The sequence below is a fragment of the Myotis lucifugus genome, unplaced genomic scaffold (assembly GCF_000147115.1).
Source record: "Myotis lucifugus unplaced genomic scaffold, Myoluc2.0 scaffold_276, whole genome shotgun sequence".
Lineage (NCBI taxonomy): Eukaryota > Metazoa > Chordata > Mammalia > Chiroptera > Vespertilionidae > Myotis > Myotis lucifugus.
In genome coordinates, this window is record NW_005871324.1 from 667,828 (window position 1) to 692,272 (window position 24,445).

At 53.9% G+C, this 24,445-nt stretch overlaps 1 protein-coding gene across 4 annotated transcripts in view; it reads right to left on the reverse strand.

Moving 5' to 3' along the window:
* Positions 1-4,299: 4,299 nt before the first annotated feature.
* The window catches only part of PI4KA (phosphatidylinositol 4-kinase alpha), an 81,987-nt gene continuing 61,841 nt past the window's right edge, over positions 4,300-24,445 (reverse strand). For all 4 annotated transcript variants that reach the window (XM_006099518.3, XM_023763218.1, XM_023763219.1 and 1 more), the window contains 23 exons: positions 22,487-22,645; positions 22,011-22,162; positions 20,095-20,202; positions 19,350-19,477; positions 18,246-18,365; positions 18,003-18,082; positions 17,703-17,896; positions 16,681-16,771; positions 15,988-16,155; positions 14,835-14,888; positions 13,275-13,395; positions 12,459-12,588; positions 11,968-12,038; positions 10,168-10,240; positions 10,015-10,085; positions 8,760-8,869; positions 8,284-8,388; positions 8,069-8,194; positions 7,658-7,778; positions 7,095-7,254; positions 6,388-6,477; positions 5,822-5,905; positions 4,300-4,755 (listed from right to left, as the gene is read on the reverse strand). In XM_006099518.3, coding sequence (XP_006099580.1) covers positions 4,704-4,755; positions 5,822-5,905; positions 6,388-6,477; positions 7,095-7,254; positions 7,658-7,778; positions 8,069-8,194; positions 8,284-8,388; positions 8,760-8,869; positions 10,015-10,085; positions 10,168-10,240; positions 11,968-12,038; positions 12,459-12,588; positions 13,275-13,395; positions 14,835-14,888; positions 15,988-16,155; positions 16,681-16,771; positions 17,703-17,896; positions 18,003-18,082; positions 18,246-18,365; positions 19,350-19,477; positions 20,095-20,202; positions 22,011-22,162; positions 22,487-22,645 — 2,568 coding nt within the window. In that variant the 3' untranslated portion in view covers positions 4,300-4,703. The remainder of the gene's footprint in view (positions 4,756-5,821; positions 5,906-6,387; positions 6,478-7,094; positions 7,255-7,657; positions 7,779-8,068; positions 8,195-8,283; positions 8,389-8,759; positions 8,870-10,014; positions 10,086-10,167; positions 10,241-11,967; positions 12,039-12,458; positions 12,589-13,274; positions 13,396-14,834; positions 14,889-15,987; positions 16,156-16,680; positions 16,772-17,702; positions 17,897-18,002; positions 18,083-18,245; positions 18,366-19,349; positions 19,478-20,094; positions 20,203-22,010; positions 22,163-22,486; positions 22,646-24,445) is intronic.

Genomic DNA, 24,445 nt, shown 5'->3' on the forward strand with positions numbered 1-24,445 from the left:
CCCAGGGGAGTGGCAAAGGAGATTTCTCAGATCTCACCTTCCCCCTTATCCACTCCTCACATTTTCCATTTTCACTTGACTTTTTAGGATTTCAGGCGAAAACGTGTTTAACGGCATCTAATCCCTTATGGACTTCTGGGAGCTATAACCCTAACATAACCCTAGGAAACGAAACAGTACCTCCAGAAGAGGACAACAACACTCATTCCAACGCTTCCGTGTGAACCGTGTGTGACACACGTAACTGAGTATGTGGACAGCATGTGGACACAACGCAGGACAGGAGCTCCTCGGGGCCCGGAGCCGGCTCCAGCACCTGGTACTCTGGGCGCGGGGCCTTCCAGGTGGGCCTTGCGGCTGGAGAGGCCGTTTCGGCGCCCGCGGCACCGGGGCTCCCCGGGCCAGGGCCTCCAGCTTGGGCAGGGCGCCCCCTCTCGGCGCTCGCTCCCAGGGGCTCCGGGCGCCCCGCGGGAAGATCCTTTTCTAACAGCGCGCGCTGCTGCGCGGGGCCCCGCAGGAAGTTGGTCTGTATCTTCTTACCCCCCTCGTCCCCCCAGTGAGCGAGCCTGGGGCGGCGGCGGGACCCGGGAGGGAGCTGGCAGGCTGGTCTCTGTGGACGTCTGTTTCCTCTACCGGCGGCGGGGGGTGGTTCTCATCCCCGGCTGCGGGGGGTGGTTATTCGCATCCCCGGCGGCGGGGGGTGGTGATTGGCATCCCCGGCTGCCGGGGGGGGGGGGGGGGGGGTGGGGGGGGGTGGGGGGGGTGGTTTCGCATCCCTCTCCTGGCGGGTTCTCCGAGAGGCAGGGCAGCCGGGCGGTCCTCCCTGGGGTCCGCTTCTGTGTCCGTGTTCGCCACTTCGCTCTTTTTGTTCAGGAAGTGATGACCCTTCGTTTCATCTTGTCTGATACAAACACTGCTCTGATTTTATTTATGGATTTTCTTTGGTAGTGAAATTGTTCCTTGTATCTCCTTGTACGGACACACAAGTGTGTTTGCTATGGCCTTTAAACAATTGCTTTCTTGTTGATTTGGACTCCCTAGTTGGTTTTTTTTTTTTTGGCTTAAATTTATGAAATTCCTGTGTATCAAATTTTAAAATTTTATCAAATTTAAGAATTGTGCAGGGTGTCCTAAAAAAATCCATTCTTGCCTATAAAGTCATAAAGACATTCTTATACTTGAAATATTTTAGTTGGTGTAAATATTTTGTTTTCCTATTCATACATCGGGACTCACTAGGGTTTATGTTGTGAGGATCTTTTGCATTTTCTCATATACCCTTTTGACTCGGCTCGTCAGTCTGGGATTTTGATGATACTGAATTTGCGAATAATTATGTCTTCCAATCCTCTAACACAATGTTCCTCCTTTAAAAAAAATTTCCCTCAGCAAAGTTTGTATTTTTTAATGTAGAGATCTTGTACATTTTTACATTTACCCCCCCCAACCGGTATTTGATATTTTTTGGATGCTATTAAAAAACGGTATCGATTTTTAAAAATTCATCTTTCAACTGTTCATTGCTAGCATACAGAAATATAATTGATTTTTTAAAAGTATTTTTATTGATTTCAGAGAGGAAGGGAGAGGGAGAGAGAGAGATAGAAGCATCAGTGATGAGAGAGAATCATTGATCAGCTGCTTCCTGCATGCCCCCTTACTGAGGATCGAGCCCCCAACCCAGGCATGTGCCCTTGACTGGGAATCGAACCTGGGACCCTGCAGTCTGCAGGCCAACGCTCTATCCACTGAGCCAAACCAGCTGGGGCACAACTGACTTTTGTATATTCATTGTGATATTGCTGAACTTCCTTATTCCTTGGGATTCTATAGGGAATTTTATTGTCTGTGAAGCCAATACAATTCTCTTTTCCAATCTTAACTACTGCTGGCATTAATGCCCAGCACTCCGCACAATGCAGACTGGAAGTGGTGACAAGTACTGTTGTCTTGCTCCTGCAGGGGGAACGCCTTTAGTTTTTCATTTATTCCATAAGTATTTCATCCAGATGTTAGCTGTTTTTCTTAGACGACCATTGTCAGATTGAGAAGGTTCCTCCTATGTTTATTGGAGGAGTTTTTATTATGAATGGATATTGAATTTTGTCCAGGGTTTTTTTTTTTGCACATATTGAAATAATCATATGGTGTGCCTTCTTTAGTTCGTTCATGTGAATTAAACTGATTACTTCTTTTTAAAAAATATATATTTTATTGATTTTTTACAGAGAGGAAGGGAGAGGGATAGAGAGTTAGAAACATCGATCAGCTGCCTCCTGCACACCCCCTACTGGGGATGTGCCTGCAACCATCGAACCTGGGACCCTTCAGTCTGCAGGGCGATGCTCTATCCGCTGAGCCAAACCAGTTAGGGCAAACTGATTACTTCTTGAATGCTAAGCTAAACTGGCATTACTGGGATAAGGCCCATTTGTCATGATGGTCCTTTTTACACATTGTGTTCAATTTGGTTAAAGATTTCGGCATCATCTATGTCCACGAAAGGGATACTGCTCTATAATTTTGTTTTCTTGGAGTGTTCTTGTCTTGTTTTCATATCAGGGCTAGGCTACCTTCATAAAAAATGAATTGGGACGTGCTCTGTTTTCTGAGAGTATGCAACATTGGCATTATTTCTTCCTTAGATGTTTAGACCGGTGATTTTCAGGCTTTTTCATCTCATGGTACACATAAACTAATTACTAAAATTCTGTGGCACACCAAAAAATAATGTTGTATTTTTTGCTGATACGACAAAAAATAGGTGTAATTTTGATTGCAGAGGTTTTAAAAATATATATTTGATTTCAGAGATAGAAACATCAATGATGAGAATCATTGATTGGCTGCCTCCTGCACACCCCCCATGGGGGATCAAGCTCGAAATCCGGGCATAAACCCTTGACTGGAATCGAACCTGGCACCCTTCAGTCCTCAGGCTGACGCTCTATCCACTGAGCCAAACCGGTCAGGGCTCATCTGGCTTCTTCGTGCTTCTGTTTCCCACTGTATATTTGACCCACTTTACTACAACCCCTCCTTTTCCCTAATTACCATACTGTTGTCTGTGTCTGAGTTTTTGTTTTGTTCACTTGTTGCTTTGTTTTTTAAAAAAAATATATTTGATTTTTTTACAGAGAGGAAGGGAGAGGGACAGAGAGTTAGAAACATCGATGAGAGAGAAACATCGATCAGCTGCCTCCTGCACACCTCGTCCTGGGGATGTGCCGCAACCCAGGTACATGCCCTTGACTGGAATCGAACCTGGGACCTTTCAGTCTGCAGGCCGACACAGTTAGGGCTGTTGCTTTCAGTTTTATATCACACATATAAGTAAAATCCTATGGTTCTTTTGTCTGACTTATTTAATGTAATTTTAAAAATATATATATTTTTATTGATTTCAGAGAGGAAGGGAGAGGGAGAGAAACATCAATGAAGAGAGAGAATCATCAGTTGGCTGCCTCCTGCATATATTGGGATTGAGCCCACAACCCAGGCATGTGCCCAGACTGAGAATTGAACCAGCGAACTCTTGGTTCATGGGTCGACACTCAACCACTGAGCCGTGCAGGTCAGCTATTTAATGCAGTATTTTAAAAAGTTTCTTTTAACTTACATATTGGCTTCTTTTTTGTATTTTTCACCAACTCTGGAATCCCACTAGAAGTTGACTGGAGCTTCTCATTCAACTTTCCTTTTCTTTCTGCTTCATATTTTGTAATTTCATTGTTTCATTGATTAGTTTGCTCTTCACCTATATCTTATCTGCTATTTAACCAATCGTTTGGATTTTTAATTTTAGTGACTTATTTCTAGATGTTCTGTGTCTTATTTTTTTGTTTCGGGTCTTATCTGCTTGAACTAATTAGAGGGTCATAGTGAGTGGGAGTAGATGGCTGCTGCTGGGAGCTAGTGGCACAAAGGCGCACTTGAACATGAACAACAGGGAAGTAGGAAGAGACTAGAGCAAAGCAGGACACTGAGTGATGCCTGCACTGAGGAGCGACGTGGACAGGACAGCCAGTGGCCTCCACAGGAGCCCCGAGTGGAGACAGCTTTGGAGCTGGAGAGCAGTTAGGGAAAACGCGGTTCCTCGCAGTACACCTGCATGTGGTGAGTCACCTCTGGGTGGCAGCCCAGCTGGGAGGGGCCCTGGAAGGCCTGTGGGTGCGGGCTCCACAGCTGGCTGGCCCTGACTCACCTCGTCTCTGAGGAAACTGTCCCACTCTGCCCTTCACACCCAGGAATCACTGTTCAGCTGAATGTGCCCTTGGGACCAAACAAGGAACCTGATCATCCATTCAAACAGCACTTCCGTTGGTTTTTATTTTCTTCACATTGGTTAAATAGTGAGCTGAATATAACTTTTTAATACACAAGAAAATACTTCATGTACCTATGAAATAAGACAGGTAGGGAATGTGTTCAGTGCAAACAAAGTACCACCCATGCAGAGAAAGTGCCCTCGGTGATTGTCTGTTGTTTTGGTCTCACGCCACGTGGTCCACGCCAGGGGAAGGAGCGGTGGCCAGGCTCTGCAGGGTGTACTTTCGTCTAAAAATAACTCCATTGGATGAAATGACAGGGCTACTGGCAGTTCACTGTCACACGGCGGGTGGGGCAACGAAGGGCTCACAGGGCTCCATGATTGCGAACGGCTTGGGTGGGGGCCCACAGCAGCTGGTGCTCCATCAGCAGCGTCAGTAGGGGATGTCGTTCTGATAGTACTGGATCATGTCGTAGGTCCGGCTCCTGAAGGCCGAGAGTTAAAGGAGGCTGTAAGGAGCCCTTGCCAGTCTGGTGCCCTGAGCCCTCCATGTCGTTTCGCCCTAACAGCTGCACCTCAGTCCCACCTACTCTCCTCCCTGGACGTATGAATGTAAAACTGCAGCCCCTCTGGCCTCCTGCCAGCCCCTCCTGTGCCTGGGACATCCCTTCCCCACCAGTAGCCATGGCTGTGCGAGCCACGCTGTACCCCCATCTGCTTGGCCTCTGAGGCCACCTCTCGCTCAATGGGCCCAAAATGTGGGCTCAAGTGGGTGGCCCTTCCCCAGCCAAACGCCTGCCCTTGGTCCCCGGGGCCCAGGCTGCCCTGCCCCTGTGCCAGGTGCCCCTCTAGACCTTTCCTGGTATGTGGCACCCAAATGAGTGATGCCGTGCTTGGCCACCTACCTCATTTCACCAGAAAAACAAACATCAGAAGTATTTCCTTGTATTGCCTTCCAAACCTCTCTCAGCTGACTCATGTCATTCCCCATCCCACCTCGAGCTACTTCCCGTTTCTCTGCTCCCTCGTCAGCGGGACCACATGGCGCTGCTCCTGAGCTGTCTCAGCCCAGCCAGCGCCCATCTGACCCTTTCTGCTCCTGTTAGGACCCACTGGGCACCAGTTCTCAGGTTCCAGCAGTCTCTGCACCCCCTGGGCTCTGCCCAGAATCCTAACCCACTCCTCACAGCTCCACCGTTTTATCACGGAATGCCTGTGGCCCGTCCCCACCCTCCTCCTCCTGCCGATGCTTCTCACCCGGCCCTGCTGGGCCTGCACACCTCCCGCGAGGCCCTTTTCAACCGTGGCTCCCTTGGCCTCACAGGCTCGGCCTCAGGTGGGCATGGTTTCTGGCCTTCAGGCCCTGCTGGGAGTTCCTCTCAGTACATCCCAGCCCCTCTCCACCAGCACCCCGTAACCCCGAGAGCTCACTTCAGGGTGTTCGGGACAGTCTCCCAGACGAGCTTCCTTGTCACCTGGCCCAGGCACAGTCCCAACAGGCGCCCGGAGAGCACCGAGGTGTGGTGGGTGGGGCAGGAGGGGAGGACTCGCCTGTTACTGAGGAAGCAGCTCTGAATGATCTTCATGATGAAATTCGCGGCCTCTCGCTCGGTCATGTTGGGGCTGAACCTGTGCCTGGCAGAGCGGCTGTGTCAGGGCTGCTGTTGCCAGAGTCAACCCTCCAGGCTGCCCTCCCCACGGGATGTGCTCTTGCCCAAGGACTAACCTGAGCACTTCCAGGGATTTGTTCGGCGCAGGGTCAGGCCCGAGGGATGTTCCCTCCTGGGGAGTTTTGAGGGCCAGGCCTGGACTAATGCGGGGACACTGTTCCCAGCACCTCCTGGGCTAAGGGGCCCCGCGGCTGAGGGAGGACTAGCACAGGCCACGCCCCTGCAGCCTGGGCGCGGGGATGGCACTGCACCCTGATGAAGGAAGGGGCTTCTTGGGGTGCCCTCAGCTGTGGCTGGTAATGGTGCCTCACCCCGGAACCCTGCCTGCTCTGGGTTTCCAAGGAGAGCACTCAGCTCGATGAGAATCAAATTTACACCCTCTCAAGAGGGTCCCACCTGGGGGGAAAGTGCTCCCCCAAATGGCCTGTGTGTCCGCCCAGGACCTACTTCAAGAGCTTGATTGTCTGACCACGAAAGCAGGGCAGGCCCGTGTCCAACATGAGGGTGACCAGAGAGACGACTGCATCCATATAGGGCCTGGGGAGGGAGACAGAGGCCGGTGAGTGGGGTGGCCCTGCAGCCTCCGGCGGGACAGCCCCCGAGCAGACTGAGCAGTCGTGCTCTGGTTCCCGCCCGAGACCCCAGCGTGGTTTCTGGGCCCCGTGGCGGCAGTGCAGCTGCAGTGCAGGGTGCCTGACCCTCCTCTAAGGGGGTGCGCACGAGGGGGTGTGACAGCTCTGACAGACTCTGGTTGGAGGCCAGGTGTCAGCACACGCGGCCTTGGGGTCTTGGCCACATGACACTGAAACCAGGACAGGGCGGCTCGGCATGCGGCCTGGGTGGCAGGTGCTCGGGCTTGGGTGAGTGGGGTGCCGAGTGGGGTGCCTTCCAGGCACTGACAAGGGAAGTCCAGCCCAGGAGGCTGTAGGACGTGGCTGGACTGACGCCCGGGGCAGAAGACACTGGCACAGGTGGGCAGAGAGAGGCGACGGGAAAGCAAGGCCCTGGGCTACCAGGTGGCCTCCAGCGCCTCCCTCTTTCTCTTTGAGCCTCAGTCCCTCCACTCACAAAGGGACCTTTTCGGGTCTGGCCGCACTGCATGAGTGGCACCCGGGACTGGTGCCAGGCTGTCCACACTCCTCCCCAGGGCTCACCGCACGGCCAGGTAGCCTCGGACACACATCTCCATGAACCACTTGAAAGGCGTGGCCTCCATCTTGCCTCCCATGATCATCACCATCTCATCTGTCAGCTTGATGTCCGGTTCCCAGCCAAGGTTGCCGCCTGGCGAGCTTTCAAACATGAAGCCAAAGTCTGCAAAACCCCAAGAAGTAATTTGTGATGAGATCAGATGCCAGGGAGACATGGGTGTGCTTCAGCCAGGGCCGGGAGCCACCAGCTGCCCATCCCCAGGAGCGGCCGCAGGTCATGTTTACTTAGGGGTGAGGGGAGCACAGGCAGAAGAGAGGAGTGAGCAGAGGCGGGAGCCAGGCCATAGCAGAGAGGCCAGCGCCTGGGGGGGTGAGTTTGGCTCTGGTTTCCAACCCCAGAGTTCTCCACGCCCCATGGCCCCAGTTTCTACTCTCACCCCCGGTGCCCAATAGCTCAACTCTCAAAACTGGACTTGAACCCTGACCCTGCCCTCCCCAGCTGGGAGCTCCAGCACGCCGGCACCTCTAAAGGGAGAGGGAGGGAGGGAGGCAGGGGGCCGGCTGACCGATGTGGATGATGTGGCCCTTCTTGTCCAGCATGATGTTGCCGTTGTGCCTGTCCTTGATCTGCAGCAGGAACAGCAGGAGGCTGTAGGCGGCCATGCTGCGGATGAAGTTGTACCGCGCCTGTGTGAGAGAGCCTGTGCTAACGGTGGCCCTAGGGGCTGTACCTCCCGGCTTCGGGCCCAGGACCCCGGTGCAGGGCAGTAGGCCCCTCCCATGCCCATGAATTAGCTTTCTCCTGGGGAGTCTATTTCGAGGGTTTCTTAAATACCAAGGAAGATTGCTGGGTGCCCTGGTTTTACCCCCAAATGTAGGAGGACTCAGACAAGCAGGGACGGGGGGAAGCAGGGTCACCCTAGGGGCAGGGCGGAGAGCACACCCAAGCCCAGTCTGGGAGCTGGCCTGCTGGTCACCTGCTGGAAGGCCAAGGTGGACTCGTCCCCGTACTGGCGTGTGAAGTAGTCATACATGCCGAAGTCTGTCTGGCGGCCGAGCTGGTCCCGAGAGGTGCAGTCGGGGATGCACTCTATCACCCCACACTAGGGAGGAAGGCCAGGTGCCAGGCTGTGAGCTGACCGCTCTTGCCAAAGGCCTACAGGCAGCTGCCTGGGCTCCTGCGGGAACTTACCCCGGGGGCAGTGGCCACTACTCGGTAGGGGAAGACAAAGAGGTCCAGGCCGACCAGTTGGAAGATGTTCTTGAAGAGGTCGATGATCTGCAGGGCCAGCATGTCCTGGAACCAAGGAGACACAGGGTAGAGGGCCAGCCTGCTCCAGCTCACATGACTCTTGGGGCCCCTGCCCAGTGAGAGGGATGAAGGCTGCGGGGAGCAGGAAAGCGAAGGGCCTGGCCTCATTGACCACCAGGCACCGGGCTGAGCCACACTGCCTGGTGGGGGGTGAAAGTAAGAGGCACCCAACCTCAGGGCAGCTCCCTTTGGGCAGCTGGTGGGTGCAGAGCAGGAGGTTCCCTGGAAAGGCCTGGTTGGGAGAAGGCCCTGGTTTGCTCTGCAGCATCTGAACCCAACAGAAGCAGGCTTGGGTTTGTGCGCGTGAGGTCCGACTGTGAGGCACCTCCCCAAGCCTGACCGGGCCTGGCCCCTACCTGTCGGCAGTCATCTCCCACTTTGAAGATGGCCGCCTGCCAGGAGATCTTCTGGCCATCGGCCTCCTGTGTGCCGCCCTGGTCCTCGGCGTCTGAGCAGCACCGCAGACCTACGTGTGGTGGGTGAAGAGGCTGCCTGTTAGCTGAGGGCAGCGAGAGGCCCTCTGAAGGTGCCAGTGCACACCCTGCTCATGTGCCCGAAGGAGCCTGGGAACCGTGGGATTGTTACTGCAAAACCCGGGGGCGGGGGGAGGGTCGTGTCAGTGAAGCCCAGCAAAGTCTGGAGGCAGCTGGGGGAGTCATCGGGCCTGGGGGCTTTTCCTAGAAACGTTTACACTTAAATGGAACTGAAGACAGAGCTGCTTTTCACTAGAAGTGACGCTGCAGGTGTGCCTAGGGTCAGTGGTGGGCATGTGAGATGGGGCAGGGGAGTGTGTCTGTACCCTGGGGTGCCTGGGAGGACTTGGTGGCCAGGGTTCAGGTAAGGCCAAGGAACCCACATTTTTGCACTGGCTGGGGCCACACCCCCTGTACTGGGTTGACTATCATCCCCTCCAAGTTCATGCCCACCAGAAACCACATAATGTGACTTATTTGGAAAAAGAGTCTTTGCACATGTAAACGAGTGAACGAGGCCACAAAAGATTAGCGTGGGCCCTGTATCAGAAGAGGGGAACTTGGACACGGCACACACGGAGAAAGCCAGGTGAGGACAGAGGCAGAGGTTGGAGGGATGCAGCTACAAGTCTGGTCACCTGCATGGCAGCCTGAGCAGATGAGTGCACCTCCCAAAGCCTTGGCCACTTTGTCTCTAGAAGAGATCCCTTGGACTGACTTTGGGGCCAACCTTTAGGGGTCTCTGTCACTGCACATGAGCTCTGTGCCATCCCCAAATAAGAGGCCACACTATGAATGGGTGGACGGCCATTATCTCTCATGGGCGCTGGTAAACTAAACATGCTGAAGAAGTGGCATTAGCTCGGCTGGTGTGGCTCAGTGCTTGAGTATTGACCGTGCACCAAGAGGTCACCAGTTCAACTCCCTGTCAGGGCACAAGTCTGGGTTATGGGCTCGATCCCCAGTAGGGGGTGTGCAGTAGTAGTTAGTTGATTGGTTTCTATCTCTCTCTCCCTCTTCCTCTTCCTTCCTCTTAGGGGCGGCAATAAAAATTTATTAACAAAAAAATATTTTTAAAGAAAGTGGCATTAGCAAGGGAATATACTTAGATCCCAGAACACAGAAATTCTCCACTGACCTTCTTTTTCAAGTTCACTAACTCCACATCGTTTCACCTTAAATTTAGCCAGATACGGAGCTTTGGCAGCGCTGCAAGACAACAGAAAGAAGTGCACAGTGACACAGCCGACGGGAAGCCCAGGCAGGCGAGGCTGAGGGAGGCGGCCTTCACCTCTGCATGGGTGTCCCCGACTTGTAGTCGATGTCCAGCACGATGGCCTCAGGGTTGCTGGGCAGGTAGCAGCCTGCAGGGAGAGAGGACAAGTCACAGGGCGTCCGAGTGTGACAACGCAGGCACACAGCCCGCTGCCACACACAGCTCTCGTGCAGAGTCGCCCTGCAGACGGGCGGGCACCCAGGGCCTCCAGTCCTCCTCTGTGCGCTGATAACGCTCATTCCATGGCGGTCTGTCCTCCAGCTCTGTGATCTCTCCCTGTCCTTCCTGGTATCTAACAAAGGAGCCACCCCCTTCTGGGAGACGCTTCTCCAAGAGGACGCACTGAGCCCTCAGCCTGTCTTCTCCCTGTGCCGGGCCACATGGCACGTTGGTTAAATATTAAGCTGACAGGCAGGGAATGCGTGCTGCCCCGTGCTGGCGCGGGGCCCGCTCTCAGAGGACCCACACAGGAGCTTTCTGCCCTGCCCAGCTCACCTGAGTTCTTGGACTCAGCCCACTAACAGTAGCTCCCCACTCCGCACACGTGTCAGGTAGGAGGACAAGAGAAACCCGTTCTTGGCCAGGAACTGGCAGTTTCCCTGGGGGAGTGCTCCCCGACCCCCTGGGCGATGGGAGAGCTCCGGGAGGTGGGCTTCAAGGAGGGGCCCTGGAACAGGAAAGACTGGGTCTCTTTAGCAAAGTGAGGCCTTGCTGTGGGCTGCAGATGGGCTGTCCTACCGGGGGAAAGGGGCAAACCAGGACCACAAGGTCCTGTCCCTCCTCTCACCCTTCTCTATCTGCCAGCTCTAGCCTCTCTCACAGATGCGATCTCGACTCCTCTGCTCTAGAGCCCACTGGCTCCCCAGTGCCTCCAGGAGAAGCCCCAGCAGCACAGTCTGTGGGGAGCAGGGGACTCACTGATGAGGGAAATGGAGGCCCCTGTGGACTTGAGAAGCTGAGCTGTTGTACGTGCCGAGTAGGGCAGGAGCTCAACAGAACAAGCCAAGGAAAGAGCTAAATTGGGGCCCCATAGGGCAACCTTGCTGAGGCCAGCTGGTGTGAATGTCTGCATAGGACCCTCAGCGTTTTGATAAATCTGTACCAATCTATACCAGTGGTTAAAAATGGAGAGTTGGGTCCCGGCCGGTGTGGCTCAGTGGTTGAGCATCAATCTATGAACCAGGAAGTCACAGTTTGATTCCCAGTCAGGGCACAGGCCTGGGTTGCGGGCTTGATCCCCAGTAGGGGGCGTGCAGGAGGCAGCCGATCAATGATTCTCTCTCATCACTGATGTTTCTCTCTCTCCCTCTCCCTTCCTCTCTGAAATAAAAAAAATAGAAAAAAAATGGAGAGCTCTGGAGTCAAGCCTGGATTTGCACCTTGACTTGAAAAAGCACAGGTTTGACCACTGGACTCAAATTCCCTGACAACAGCTACAGGCACCAGGCACATGGGCACCCCCATCCTGACAGATCCTCACACACCTGATGCCCCATTCCCACCCCATTCCCTCTGTCTGTGTGGCCTGCACTGCTCCTGTTATATTGGAGTTCAGGAACCTTCTAGAATAGCTGCTGAGGACAGTGACTGGCCTTTAGAAAAACCACAGGCAGCAAGGAAAAGAAAACAGTCACTGAGAAGCAGCTCCCAGCTCGGCAGGGGCAGACTCTGGGAGGGGCACTCGGGGCACCCAGGGCCCAGGCTGGAGGCAGCCCCATTGCTGGTCTCATGCCCCCTCGCCCCGCCCGCACCCCTCGGGGAGGGCAGTGCCCCGATCCCTGCAGGAGGAGGCCCATCTCCCAGCCTCCTGCTCACCAGGCTGTACTTTCACTTCAGACAGAGCCGCCAGACAGGCCTTCTTCCTCTCGTCTCCTTTAGGGTAGGGCCTGTGAAGAAGGCAGACATGCTGTGTCTCCTGTGGGAACTGGCCTGTAGGACTTTGGGGGTCCCAGGGCCCCCCTGTCCGGCCACCCTCTCAGTTTGTCACTTCCTGGCTCTAGCTCCTCCTGGAGGTCCTCCTGGGCTCAGTTCCTCCAGGAGCACAGAGTTCCTGCCCCGCATTCCTCACGAGGGGAGTCATTAACAGTGGGCGCACGAAGGAGTCTGGCTTTCCTAACTGGGCTCCTTCTGAACTAGGAGAGAGCAGAGTGGCCTTGACTGTGGACAGTATCTGGAGTGAAACTAAGATGTTTTCTGAAGCTCGCCTGGCTGTGCCTGTTGCTATACTGTCAGAGCAGAGACTGCCACCCACCTGTTGACTCACACCACCCAGCAATCCCAGGAGCAGGAGGCAGGAGTGTGCTTACTTGATGATGGCCGACACGTTGGTGATCTTGTTGAAGAAGTCGAATTCCCGCTGGTAGAAGTCCTTGGCTGGGCCCGACAAGGAGCCTGTGATCTCCTCCACCAACTGCTCCAGGAGGTCACCGATGTCGGCTGACAGAGAAAGTGAGAGGGCGAGCCTGCAGCTGAGCCACAGAAACGCCCCGAGGAACCTGCATGTTTGCTGGACGCACAGTCTGGATATTCCCCGGCACCTAGACCCGCCCTCATCAGTGTGAGGTCTGAGGACACCTGGGGGTCCCCGATAAGCTCTCAGTGAACCCCACAGTCAGCATCACACCAGAGGCGTTTGCCTGCCTCAGTGTGTTGACTCCTGTGAGGCTGTGCACAGGCAGTGGGGCCAAGGGTGCGGGTGCTCACTGGCGCCTCCTGGCGCTGCTCTCATGGCTCTGCTCCGACTAACCCCATGTAAACCCAAGTTGTTGAACCCAGTCAGTTTTAAGGATGTGAGGACGATTAAAGTCTCTGAGAACCGCTGCCCTGGTTCTCACATGGGGTCACTGGGTCAAGCACAGGGAGCAGCAGCTCAGCCCGAGCAGGAGGGTCTCACCAGTGCCTGGGGGGGGGGGGGGGGGGGGCAGGGCCATGGGGCAGGCAGGGGATCTGCAGGGTGGGCTAGCAAAGGCTTCATGGTGGGTGGGGACCTGCTCCCACTGTGTGTTGAAGGTGCGGTGTTTCAGCCAAAGGATGGGAAGTTAGAGGGGCTACAGGCTGGGGCAGCTGGGGGGGGTGGGGTTTAAAGATGGGGGAAACCTGAGGGAAGAGGACAGAAGACTCACGGTCTTTCTGGTGCCCCTCTTCATCTAGATAGATGTTCGTCTTCATGTTCCAGATGAACTGGTGCGCCAGGAGCTGGGATTTGGATGCTGCCCACAGAATATACTCCCGCACGTAGCCCATCTGCAGGACAGCAAGGTCACGTCAGCCCAGGCTTGGAGCCTCTCTCCAGGAGAGACTGTTACCCAGAGCAGGAGCAGACTCCATGGTTTCCAGCAGTGAGCAAGCTCAGCTCTTGGGTCTGCAGTGAGCATAGCCCACTGACCAGGTCAAGTTCTGGCTGGCTGGCCAGTGGGCTGGATGGGGCCCCCAGGTGGTGGGTCTGCAATACAGGCATGAGTTAGCTTTTGTCTCCTCTGTTCCTTCCCCTGGATTCTAAGAACTGTGGCTCTGCCACCAATTTTTGCTGTTGTCAAGTATGAGGAATGAGTAGGCTGGGTACTAAAACTCATCTGTAAGCTAAGGCAAGACTCAGTCTATCAGGAGAGGTTGGCTGTGATCCTAGAAGCACTTTGGACTCTGGAATGAGAGGAAGCATCCTGCCAATCTACGGGGAAGAAAGCCTCAGGACACCAGCCACTATGCTCACAGCTGCTATGGAGATGGGAGCAGTGGGAGTTACACACTGTGGGCTGGTGCCACAGGGCTCAGCGGGATGCAGTGGGGAAAGTGAGGCTGGCACAGGGCATTGGGGAGCAGGACTGGCAGTGTCGGAGAAGCAGGTGCTGCTGCTGTCCTCAGACATGGGCGCTGACCTGATGCATGGACCATGTGGGCTCTGGGCTGTGGTCACCCACATGGTGGTTTTCTGTGCCAGACAGCTTATGTACATGTGCGCTGTTACGGGCTGCACTGTATTCCCCCCCGTGCTTCAGAATGTGACTGTATTTAGGATGGGTCTTTAAGGAGGGGTTAAGTTCAAAAGAGGTAAGTAGGATAGGCTCTAATCCAATCTGACTGGTGTCCTCATCAGAAGAGACACACAGAGGGACAACCATGTGAGGACACAGGGAGAAGACAGCCTTCTACCAGCCAAGGAGAGAGGCCTCAGAAGAAACAACCCGGCTGACACCTCGGTCTCCGGTTTCTAGCCTCCAGAACTGTGAGAAAATACATCTGCTGTTTAGGACCCCTGTCTGCAGCACTTGGCTACGGCAGCCCTTGCAAACGAATACATCATCTCATCTCATCTTCACCGCTTCCCACTGACGAGACAAGGGAGTCGGGGAACCTGCTGAGACCCGCATCCAACGAGTGGGCACCCAGGCCAGGCTGAGAACTTCCAGAACTTGCTCACACTGCAGAGTGAGACAGGCCTCAGGGTGAGTGGGGCCTCCTGGCCATGGACACTGGTGACAACCATGGCGGGGATGGGTGTGAAAGGAGCTTGGGGACAGTGGTCACAGGTGGTGGTCCTGCTCCCAAGGCAGGTTGGGAACACACCTGATCACCAGGCTGGGCGTGAAGGCTGGACGGCATGTCCTTGTTGCCAAGGGCTCCCTCCCCAGCGGCCCGCACAGCTCTCAGGGTGAAGAGAACAGCATGCATAGGCACAGCCTTACCTTGTCATACCTGAGGGCCTGCACAATCTGGGGGATGTAGAACAGGATGGCGTCCTGCAAATGAGGAGAAGTGATCATGACTCAGAGAGGGAGGGCAATCCTCACCGCTAGGAAAGGTGAGAACAATTCAACATGGATGGACGCCCCAGGATCCCCCCGCCCAACCTGGGACTGGCGTGCGGTCACTCAGCCTCCAGGATACTGTCCTCGCTGGAGACCACAGCAGGACTGAGAACCTGGGAAAGCCCAGAGGACAGCAAGGAAAATGGCCAATGGCTCAAAACACACTGTCAGTGAGAAAAAGCAAGAGGAACAAGGCTCCCATGCCTACAAGGGGAGAAGGCCCACCTGTGTTCACTGCTGGGGGCCTACCTGGGGATAAGGGCCGAGGTTACAGCAGGCCTGTGGGCTGGAGCTGCATTCATTCAGACTCCAGAACATTCTACCAAATCCCTGTCACTGTGCCTGTCATGTGGGGTCATTGGGCCATGAGCCTGTATGGCTACAACTGGAACCAATTCAAGTAAACTTTGTTTTTAACTCAGACACTTAAAAAGAAATATAACTAGGAAACACATCTGAATTAGAACGAAATCTATCTTCTATGACTACTTCTAAACAGAAATATAAAGACATTAGAGGCCCAATGCACAAAATTCGTGCATGGGTAGGATTCCTAGGCCTGGCTGGCAATCAGGGCCAATCTGTGGGGCGATTGGGGGGCCCCACTGGCACCCACCTTGGCCAGCTTGGCGCCGCCTGCTCACCAGCCTCGCCCCTGCCGCCACCGCCATCACCAGTCACCTCCCTTTGCAGGGTGATCGACGGGCAATCGGCAGCGGGGGTGGGGTGAGGGGGTTGCAGGTGGGTCCCCTTCTGGCGCCCACCTTGGATGGCCTGAGGCCTGCAAGCTGGGGGCAGTTCCTGCATTGAGCGTCTGCCCCCTGGTGGTCAGTGCATGTCATAGCGACCAGTCGTTCTATTGGTCATTCCGCATCCGGTTGATTTGCATATTAGGCTTTCATTATATAGGGTGTGCTAAGATAGACCAATGTTTAATCAGGCCTACATCTGGGTTTGAAATAAAGCCTGTCTCTCATCTCTCACCTGAACACTGTTGGGGAGTCCCACTGAGGCCAAGGGCTGAGCTTACCGGTGGGAAGGACCGCAGGACTTTCACCCCATACTGTGCCGTGAGAGGATGCGGTGGGTACATGCTGGAGAAGTAGGAGAGCCCCGTGGGCGGGTCCGCGGGCGCCCAGCACAGCACATGGCTGAGCTCAGGTGCATCGGCGTCGATGGTGTGCCAGGTGACCAGGAACTGGGAAGGAAACAGGGAGATGGTTGGCCAGTCCCTGGGGCCCATCTGGAAATACTCAACTCCAACCCACATCACAAGGATGGCCCGAAAAGTGATGATTATAAAGCATTTAAAACAAAGTGGTAAAGGCTTCTGACAGTTATGTACAACAGCACAATTTCAACTAGGGTGAAGCACATTCAATAACATAAATGCTTCATAGGAGGAGTGGAAAACACAGGAAACTAGAAAAATCATTATATCACTGAGGTCACAAGGTTTCTGTCATATTTCTGGTTTCCAGGCTTTTCTGGAGACCATTCTGTTTTTGTGCATTTTGAACCCACCCACCAGCACATACTACACTAGAGGCTCGATGAACAAAATTCATGCAAGAGTAGGCCTTCCTTCCCCTGGCTGCCGGCACCGGCTTCCCTCTGGCACCCGGGACCCGGGCTTCCCTTGCAGCCCCGGCTTCATCTGGAAGGTCATCCGGAAGGACGTCTGGTCTAATTAGCATATTACGCTTTTATTATTATAGATTACCTTGATAGCTTCAGGAATGTCACTAACGGCTCCTGGGTCCAACCGAACCAGACGGGTCACTTCACTGCCAATGGCTTCTGTGTTCTTAAACCTACGGCCACAGAGGGATGGATGGGATGGTCTCACCAGCAGAAGAGGAGCCAAGGGAACCCTGAACTGCATGGATGCAGATCAATCCCAGCTATAGCTACTGACACACTGGTAACTCCAAACACAAGTGTTTACAATGAGCAGCATTATGATCGGCTATGATAAAATGCCAGAACTATCTCCAACAGGAATTATCCTATCTCACCATTCAAAGGATGCCTCCCTTTACTGTCCTTGCCTTCAGAACACCCCCTGGCCCTGGCCCCCAAAGGGACCCATCCACTGGCCAGAAGGCATCTTAGCAAGTGGGAGGGCAGGGCGGGTGGAAGTTTTCAGGTTAACACAAGACAGACTTTCTATAAACACTGTCAGGCTGTGGTCCTGGTCCAGAGGACTGAATTCGAACCAGGAGGAGGAAGCGGTCAGTAAGCAAGTATGGGCTAACGGGAAAGCATCCACATGGGGGGAACATAATCCCTCTGGTGGGATTGAGTGTGAGGGCCGTGGAAGTCCCTCTCAGTCTAAGAGCCCTGTCCTTGTGAGAGCTTCCCTGGGAGAGTTCACATTCCCTCTGCTGCTGGCTGCCTCCTCTGGGGAGCCTGCCACTGGGAGTCAACATCCAGGAACAAACCCAAACCCTTCCCAGGTCGACTCCCTGAAGTGGTAGCCTCCATGCACTTCCTTTCCTCCTCGGATAAGACGGGCCTGAATGTGCTGATGTGACTTCCTGGGGCTCCAGGTGCTGGGGTACCCTAGGCAGGAGTCTATGCTGTGTGACCACTGCATAGGACTAGGTGAATGTCCAGGGTAGAGGACCAGCCTGCTAATATTGCTTCCCCAACGGTCCCTGATGATGACATGTCACATTTCTCCGCACTAAGGCTGCCTTCCTCTGGCAAAGCCCTTGTCAAACAGGTGTGATGGGGGCCCACCTGGCTGGCAGCTGCACGGCCAGGTAAGGAGAGATGCTCCAGGCAAGGTTCACATTATCTTTCCACTGCTTCTCACTCAGGCTGGTATACTTGGACCTCCAGTTGGCCACACTGTTCTCCCCGGCCTGGTCCAGCTCCAGCTCTGGGGCTGACAGTGGGTTGTACCACGTGGTGAGACGTTCAATCTCGGTGGCCTGGTGAGATGAGACAGACACTGATGCGCTTTCCGCATGTGCCCACATGCTGCTCTGCTCCCCTCTCCTCCCTGGTGCTGTGGGCACACGGTGGGCGGTGCCTTACCAGCAGGGACAGCAGCAGCGTTCTGCGCTTCATGTAGTATTTGTGCAGCTGGGAGCCCCGGTTGGTCTTCTTGGACATGCCTGGGGAGCAAAGAGGAGCACGCATGTGTTCACTGGAGGTCACCGGCCCACCCTTTGTTTCCAGAACCCAGGGGAAGCTGTCTTTAAGCGCTCTGTCCACCATCTGAGCTGGCAGGATGTGACTCTCAGACCTGAGGAACCTGTCAGCAAACCTTCAACTGACCTGACTTCTTGGAGATGGTCGACATGCCGCTGGACAGGGGGTAGGTGTTGATCCAGCCTTGCGTGGCCTGTTGGCGGGAGCCGACAGCTATATCCAGATTGCTCCGGGTGTCTTGATTGTCTGTGGGCAAAGACATTGTTGCTTCTAGAATGAGGCGTCTGAATTTTCACCAGAGATAAGGCAATCAGTGGAAGAGCAGGGGGACACACGGCTGATGACAGCTTTGCAGAACTAACCCAGACATCTGAGAAGTTCTAGATGAAAAGCTTACTAAAATTTCTATCTTTCCCCTAGCCTTTAAGATAGAATAAAATAAATATGGTAGTCGTCTTGATAAATGACGGCAGTTATCTGATCTCCAGCCCTGTGTTGTACACGAGGGGACCTGGGGGGCAGATGATAAGGGCTGTTTGCCTGGTTCTGAGTGGAGCCAGGAAGCTGACTTAGGAAATCACTGTGCCTACTTTTTCCTTTTGCTTTCCTTTCCCTGGCAGTCAGGTTGTCAGCTGTGGGTCTGGCTGCAGAGACTCTACTCATCTAGTTTATGGTGTGTAATCGGCTCCATGCTTCGAGAACAAGAACGTGGTTTTCTTCTGGAGGTTTGCTGCTCCTTTTCCTTACCCCTCACCCGCACCCACCCTGCCTAGCTCCTATTCATTCTCAGAAACTCAGCTCACATGTTACCTCTCCCAGAAAACTGTCCCTAGCTCCCCAACTCCAGGGGGCCAAGTGCCTCTCCTTGAGGGATGCTCCCATAATCCCCTCCTGTTGAAAGCACCTGTCGATTTGATTGTTTTCTACCAATATGGGCTGTTAGATATGCAGCAGGTGCTTGTAAACCGAGCTGGTGCTAGGAGAAGTGACGCTGATGGCATCTGTTGGTTCTGCCCCTCAGTTGGGGCTGGAGAAGTGGTGGCCAGGCAGGCTTCAGGCCTTTGGTGACTGTGCAGCACGGCCAAGGCCAGGCCTCAGCTGGGCCCTAAGTGCTCTTCTGACCTGGCTCCTTCAGGGCTGCCCACTGCACACCTCTGTCCTGCACTGCCCCTACCCCACACCTCAGCCCCACCACCCGTGAGCAGCTGCACTGCTCAGAACAGCCCTCACCTGGGGGAACCAACTGGCTGGCAGTCAGGTACTTCTTATCTGAGAACATAGCCGTCCAAAATTTAATCATTATGCTTATGTCTTCACGCAGCCTCTTTTCTCCTTGAGTAGGAAACTTCGGGGGACAACTTCAAACAACCACAAGAGGACAAGGGTTGAGTGCCTGGAGTCAGGGACTAGAAGGCAGCACATTATAACGCAGTGAGAGGCGACACCAGTGACACCTGAATGATGAGAGGTTAGCCCAGAGCTCCTGATCAGGAAAACTATCCTACCCCCACGGGAAAGTGTGACGCTCTCTAGCCCTCTCACGACCACCTCAACCACTATCCTCAGCAATGTCTCCAGCTCTCGGCAGAATGGTGTACTTGTGGCAGGTTGTGCAACCACAGCTGTTTCCATGTAACAACACCCATACTTGCAAAGCCCCAGGAGGCAGGTATTTGCAATTCTTCGTACAATAACCATTCATGGTAATTGGAAAGTTAAAAGGATGCACTTAATCTCTTAAGTCAATTGAGCTGAATTATTGTTCATCTCATAGGGAGGCTAAGTACACACATGGAAACACAGCACAGGGCTGGGATAATCAAATCCAGGGGTGTCAGGGTTGCTGAATGAGGTTGGTGGCATAACCAGGCAAACCGTTTTCTCCCGTGATGACCTCTGGGGACCTGGGACAACCAGAGGCAGTGTCTGGAGCTGGGCTGTCACTGGACACTGCACAGCACAGTGCGGGGAGTACCTGAAGTAGTCAAAGGCAGTCGAATAGATCTTCTCCCGGAGCACGTTGCGAATGGTTGCATTTGGAACTACATCAGCGTGCAGGAGAGACAGCCCCAGGGTCAGCAGTCTAAGAGAGAACCAGGGGCCAAGTCAAAGCTACGCAGCCTGGACCAAACCTCTGTGGGGTCCGGGTCCACCCTGCAAACCACTGGGCTCTTGCGCTTAGGGCACGTCTCCAAATGACAGCTCTAGGCTGCCAGGACGGCGGCATCAGTCAGGTGATTATAGTTCACAGGTTTGTTGTACCCAAAATGTCCCAGGAAAGGTTCTTCTTAAACCTTCACTTTTGTTGAGATACAATTAATAATGTGTTAATCTGTCTTGGCCATAAGCTTCAGTTTAACAAACTATCTGCAAGCTACTCCCTGAGCCCTGGCCAGTTGTTTCGGGTGTCGTCCTGTACACCAAAAGGTTGTGGGTTCGATTCCCAGTCAGAGAACATACATAGATTGTAGGTTCAATCCCTTGTCAGGATGTGTCCAGAAGGCAACTGATCCATGTTTCTCTCTCACATCGATGTTCCTCTCTCTCTAAAATCTGTAAACATACTCTCAGGTCAGCATTAATAAAAACACCTACTCCCTAAGATGCAGTCACTTACAGGTACTCTGAGGGCAGAACAATTAATTCAAGTTAAAAAAAAAAAGTAATTGCCGAAGGACCGGGTTCTGCCAGGTCAGGGCTCCTGAACGTGTCTACAGACAGTGCTGGTCTGTGACAAGGTCAAATACAGGAACAGAGAGGAAGCACCTAATCATTTCTATTGCAATTCCACACTGCTATGTGGGACCTTTTCTAGCAGCTCATTCTCATTGCATCTTATGAAAGTATAGGTCGGTGACAATTTTAAAATCAGGGAAAAAAGAACTGGCCTTTCCTCGGAGTGGCTTGAGAAGCACAGCCTAAGCAGCACCCAGTGGGCTGCAGGAACTCGGGTCTGGAGCTCATGGGAGGGGCAGAGAGAGCTGGCATCACTGGTGGGCAGCAGGAAGAGGTAGGCAGGGAAGTGGCATACCCCAGGTGGTATCTGCCAGGCCCCTGCCATCTGGCTCTGCACCTTCCCTCCATCTGACCACCCAGCACCTGCAGGTCCAGCTCAGACCTCTCCTCCCCACATCAGGCTGGCCTTTCCTGCTATGTTTAGAGCAACCCGGGTCATAGCACCTGGCTTGAGGCCCCCCACCAGGCCACATATCCCAAAGGGGATTATGCGCCCTCCCCTCATATGTCTGGTGTTTTGCACAGGACTTAGCATGTAGTTGGCACGATCAGAAATGACCTGACCAAGTCACTGCCGGCTCCCTGGCCTGACCTTATCACACCACCTATTTTTTTTTTTAAATTAAAAAAAAATTGACTTTTAGAGAGAGAGGGATGGAGAGAGAGAAAAACACTGATGTGAAAATGAAACACTGATTGGCTGCCTCCTGCTTGTCCCCTACTGGGGATTGAGCCTGCAACCCAGGCATGTGCCCGTATCTGGCATCGAATCCGCAACACTTGGTGTACGGGATGATGCCCAACCAACTGAGCCACACCAGTCAGGATACCACATGCTACTTTTCATTCACCACTATGTCACCAGAATGGTGACACCACTTTGCTGCCACCCACCCCCAACCAATTTAGAAAGGCTGCCCAACATCTGGCTGCCCCAGGTCAATGAGTGGATCAGCTTCCTGGATACTCCCCTGCTGTGGACAGAACAATGGCCGACTTCCCCAGCCCTGAAGGGTGCACTGGGACAGGTCATTTGTGCACATACTGGGAGCTCAGTCAGTTCCTGGTGAATAAATGACCAACCAGGGGAAAGCCCCAGGGAGAGGGCCCGCAGCACAAGCAGCTCAGCCCCCCTACAAGAGGAGAGCCCCTCACTTGAAGCGAGGCCCAATGGCTGCCACGTGTCGGTTCATGCTCCCCTTGGCCCCGCCGATGTTCAGGGACATGGAGCGCTGCAGCAGGCTGGAGAAGATCTCCACTTGGTCAGAGCTGCAGTACTTGGCGATCTCGAACCGCTGCACCAGGAACTAAGAGGCAAGGACAATACGCTGCCATGACGGGGCCTGGCTGACTCATCCCAGAGCCAGCTCAGCCAGGCGGGGAGAAGCTCTGTGCTCAGGAGGGTGGTCTGAGGGAGGCAGGGAGGGGCCGATAGGGGCTGGGGATAAGGCTGGAACAAAACAGCCTATCTAACCCCTCCCCCACCAGGTAAGACAATCTTAACCCTGGAGCCCCATGCTCACTGGGCCCCAGGACCCAGGGGGAGCCCCCACCCCTGTAGCTAGAGGAGGCGGAGGGAGCATAGCTGAGCCTGGAGAGGCATAAAGAGGCAGTGGGGTCCAGGCACATACGTCAATCCAGATGCAGTGAGGGGTCACTTCAGGGGCACAGGGTTTGGGCTGACTTGCTTCGGACGCTGCCAGGGGATCTGCTTCCTTTATTTCAGCAGAAAAAAGGCCGAGCTTCTGCTCCACTGTCATCTGCCAGGCCCCTGCCATCTCCCGCAAAAACTGCAAGTACACAACGACTGTTAGCTCCTCACAGAGCACAGAAAGGTGCTTACTAATTATGTTTTATTATAAAAGGAACAGATGCTCACTGAACAAAGTTTATGGACCAAGGAAAGTATGACTAAAAGGTGATCTATGATCCCACTTCCTAGCTTTTTTTTTTTTTTAAACATGAAGCCCATTCTTGAACTATTGCCAGCCATGTTCTGTGTGGTGGCAGCCAGGACTGCTTGTGAACTAGCAAGGGCAGAGCTGGATTCTGGCTCCAGAACCCATTTCCTTTCTCCACCCTACACGGACCCTGCAAAATGCCTCCACGCCACTAACCAGGCTGGAGAATAACTGGGGAGGGTGAGTGGAGTCTGCAACTGCCTCTGGGCTGGGCAAGGGGTTCGGCAGGGGAACAGCTTCCCCTGTTGGCCTGACAACACCAGGCAGCTCCTTCAAGGGCGCCCAGACCCACCTGCAGAGTGGTGGCCACTGAGGCTCGGTGCCTGGGGCAGACATCCTGGCTCTCTGCTCAGTATTTACTTCCTCCTTCTTCCTTAAGTTACGGTTTTGTGTGGGTGGCCAAGTGGCCAGTCACAAGTACCCTCATCTAGGCCTCTGCTGTCTGGGGTAGCCACAGGTTTTCATTAGCACTAATGAGCAAGTGGACATCAACTGAGTGAGGCCCTGGGGAAGGGCATGGCAAGTGGTGCCTGCCTTGGCCCTCTGCCCTCCCTCCTGCCTGAGGCACAAAGTCCACACACTAAAGGTGCAGAGTTGCAGACAACAGGCCTGGGATATCAACAAACTGCCTACAACAGAGAAGAACAAACTCCCATTGGTCAAGGCACTGCTCTTGGTTTCTGTTTCCTGCAGAGATATGTAAGCGTTACAATAGATCGGGGGTGGGGGAACGGGGGCATCTGGCCCGTGGGCCGTATAAGGTCCAATAAATCATTCGTTCTGGCCCTGATAAGGCATTAGGGGTGAGTTAATTAAATTTTTGACCAAATATAGCAGGCTAATTTTTAAGTTGATAATTTTGTATGGCCCTCGATTGATGTTATAAATATCCAAATGGCCCTTGGCAGAAAAAGGTTCCCCACTCCTGCAATATATGAAGAAACAGCAGGACCACCAGGACCAATGAACCCCAGCACAATCACTCATTTGTTTGATAAGCATGTCCTGGTCACTGCCTCTGGCCAGGGCCTTCTAGGCTCTGGGAATGGAGTATGAACAAGACAAACACATCCACCTAGTCTACTGCGGGGCCAGAGATGACGAGAAAAGCAAGCTATAGACAGTGGACCCTGATCTCTGCTAAGGGGAAAACAGCTATGAAGAGGCTCGGGAGTGTGAATGAGGGTATATGTGACTTCTAGGTAGTGTGGGCAGGGGACAGCTAAGGCAAGCCCCTGTGGGCCCACTCCAGTAGCAACTTCAGAAAAACGGACACAAGGCAGGCTGCTCTTCCCAAAATTAGCAGTCCCAGAGAAGTATCCCTGTCGACAAACAACCATTTCCAATGTTGATAGGTGTTCCAATCTCAGAGTAATGGCTCCCCCTACTGAGCTTTGAAAAAATAACAACTTCGAGGCACCACTGGCATGCTTTTAACATATGACAGTCCTGTGGGCAGGCATTAATATCACACTCTCGCCCCAGCTGGTTTGGCTCAGTGGATAGAGCGTTGGCCTGCGGACTGAAGGGTCCCGGGTTCGATTGCCAGTCAGGACACATGCCCGGGTTGCAGGCTCGATCCTCAGAAAGCGGCGTGCAGGAGGCAGCCAATCAATGATTCTATCATTG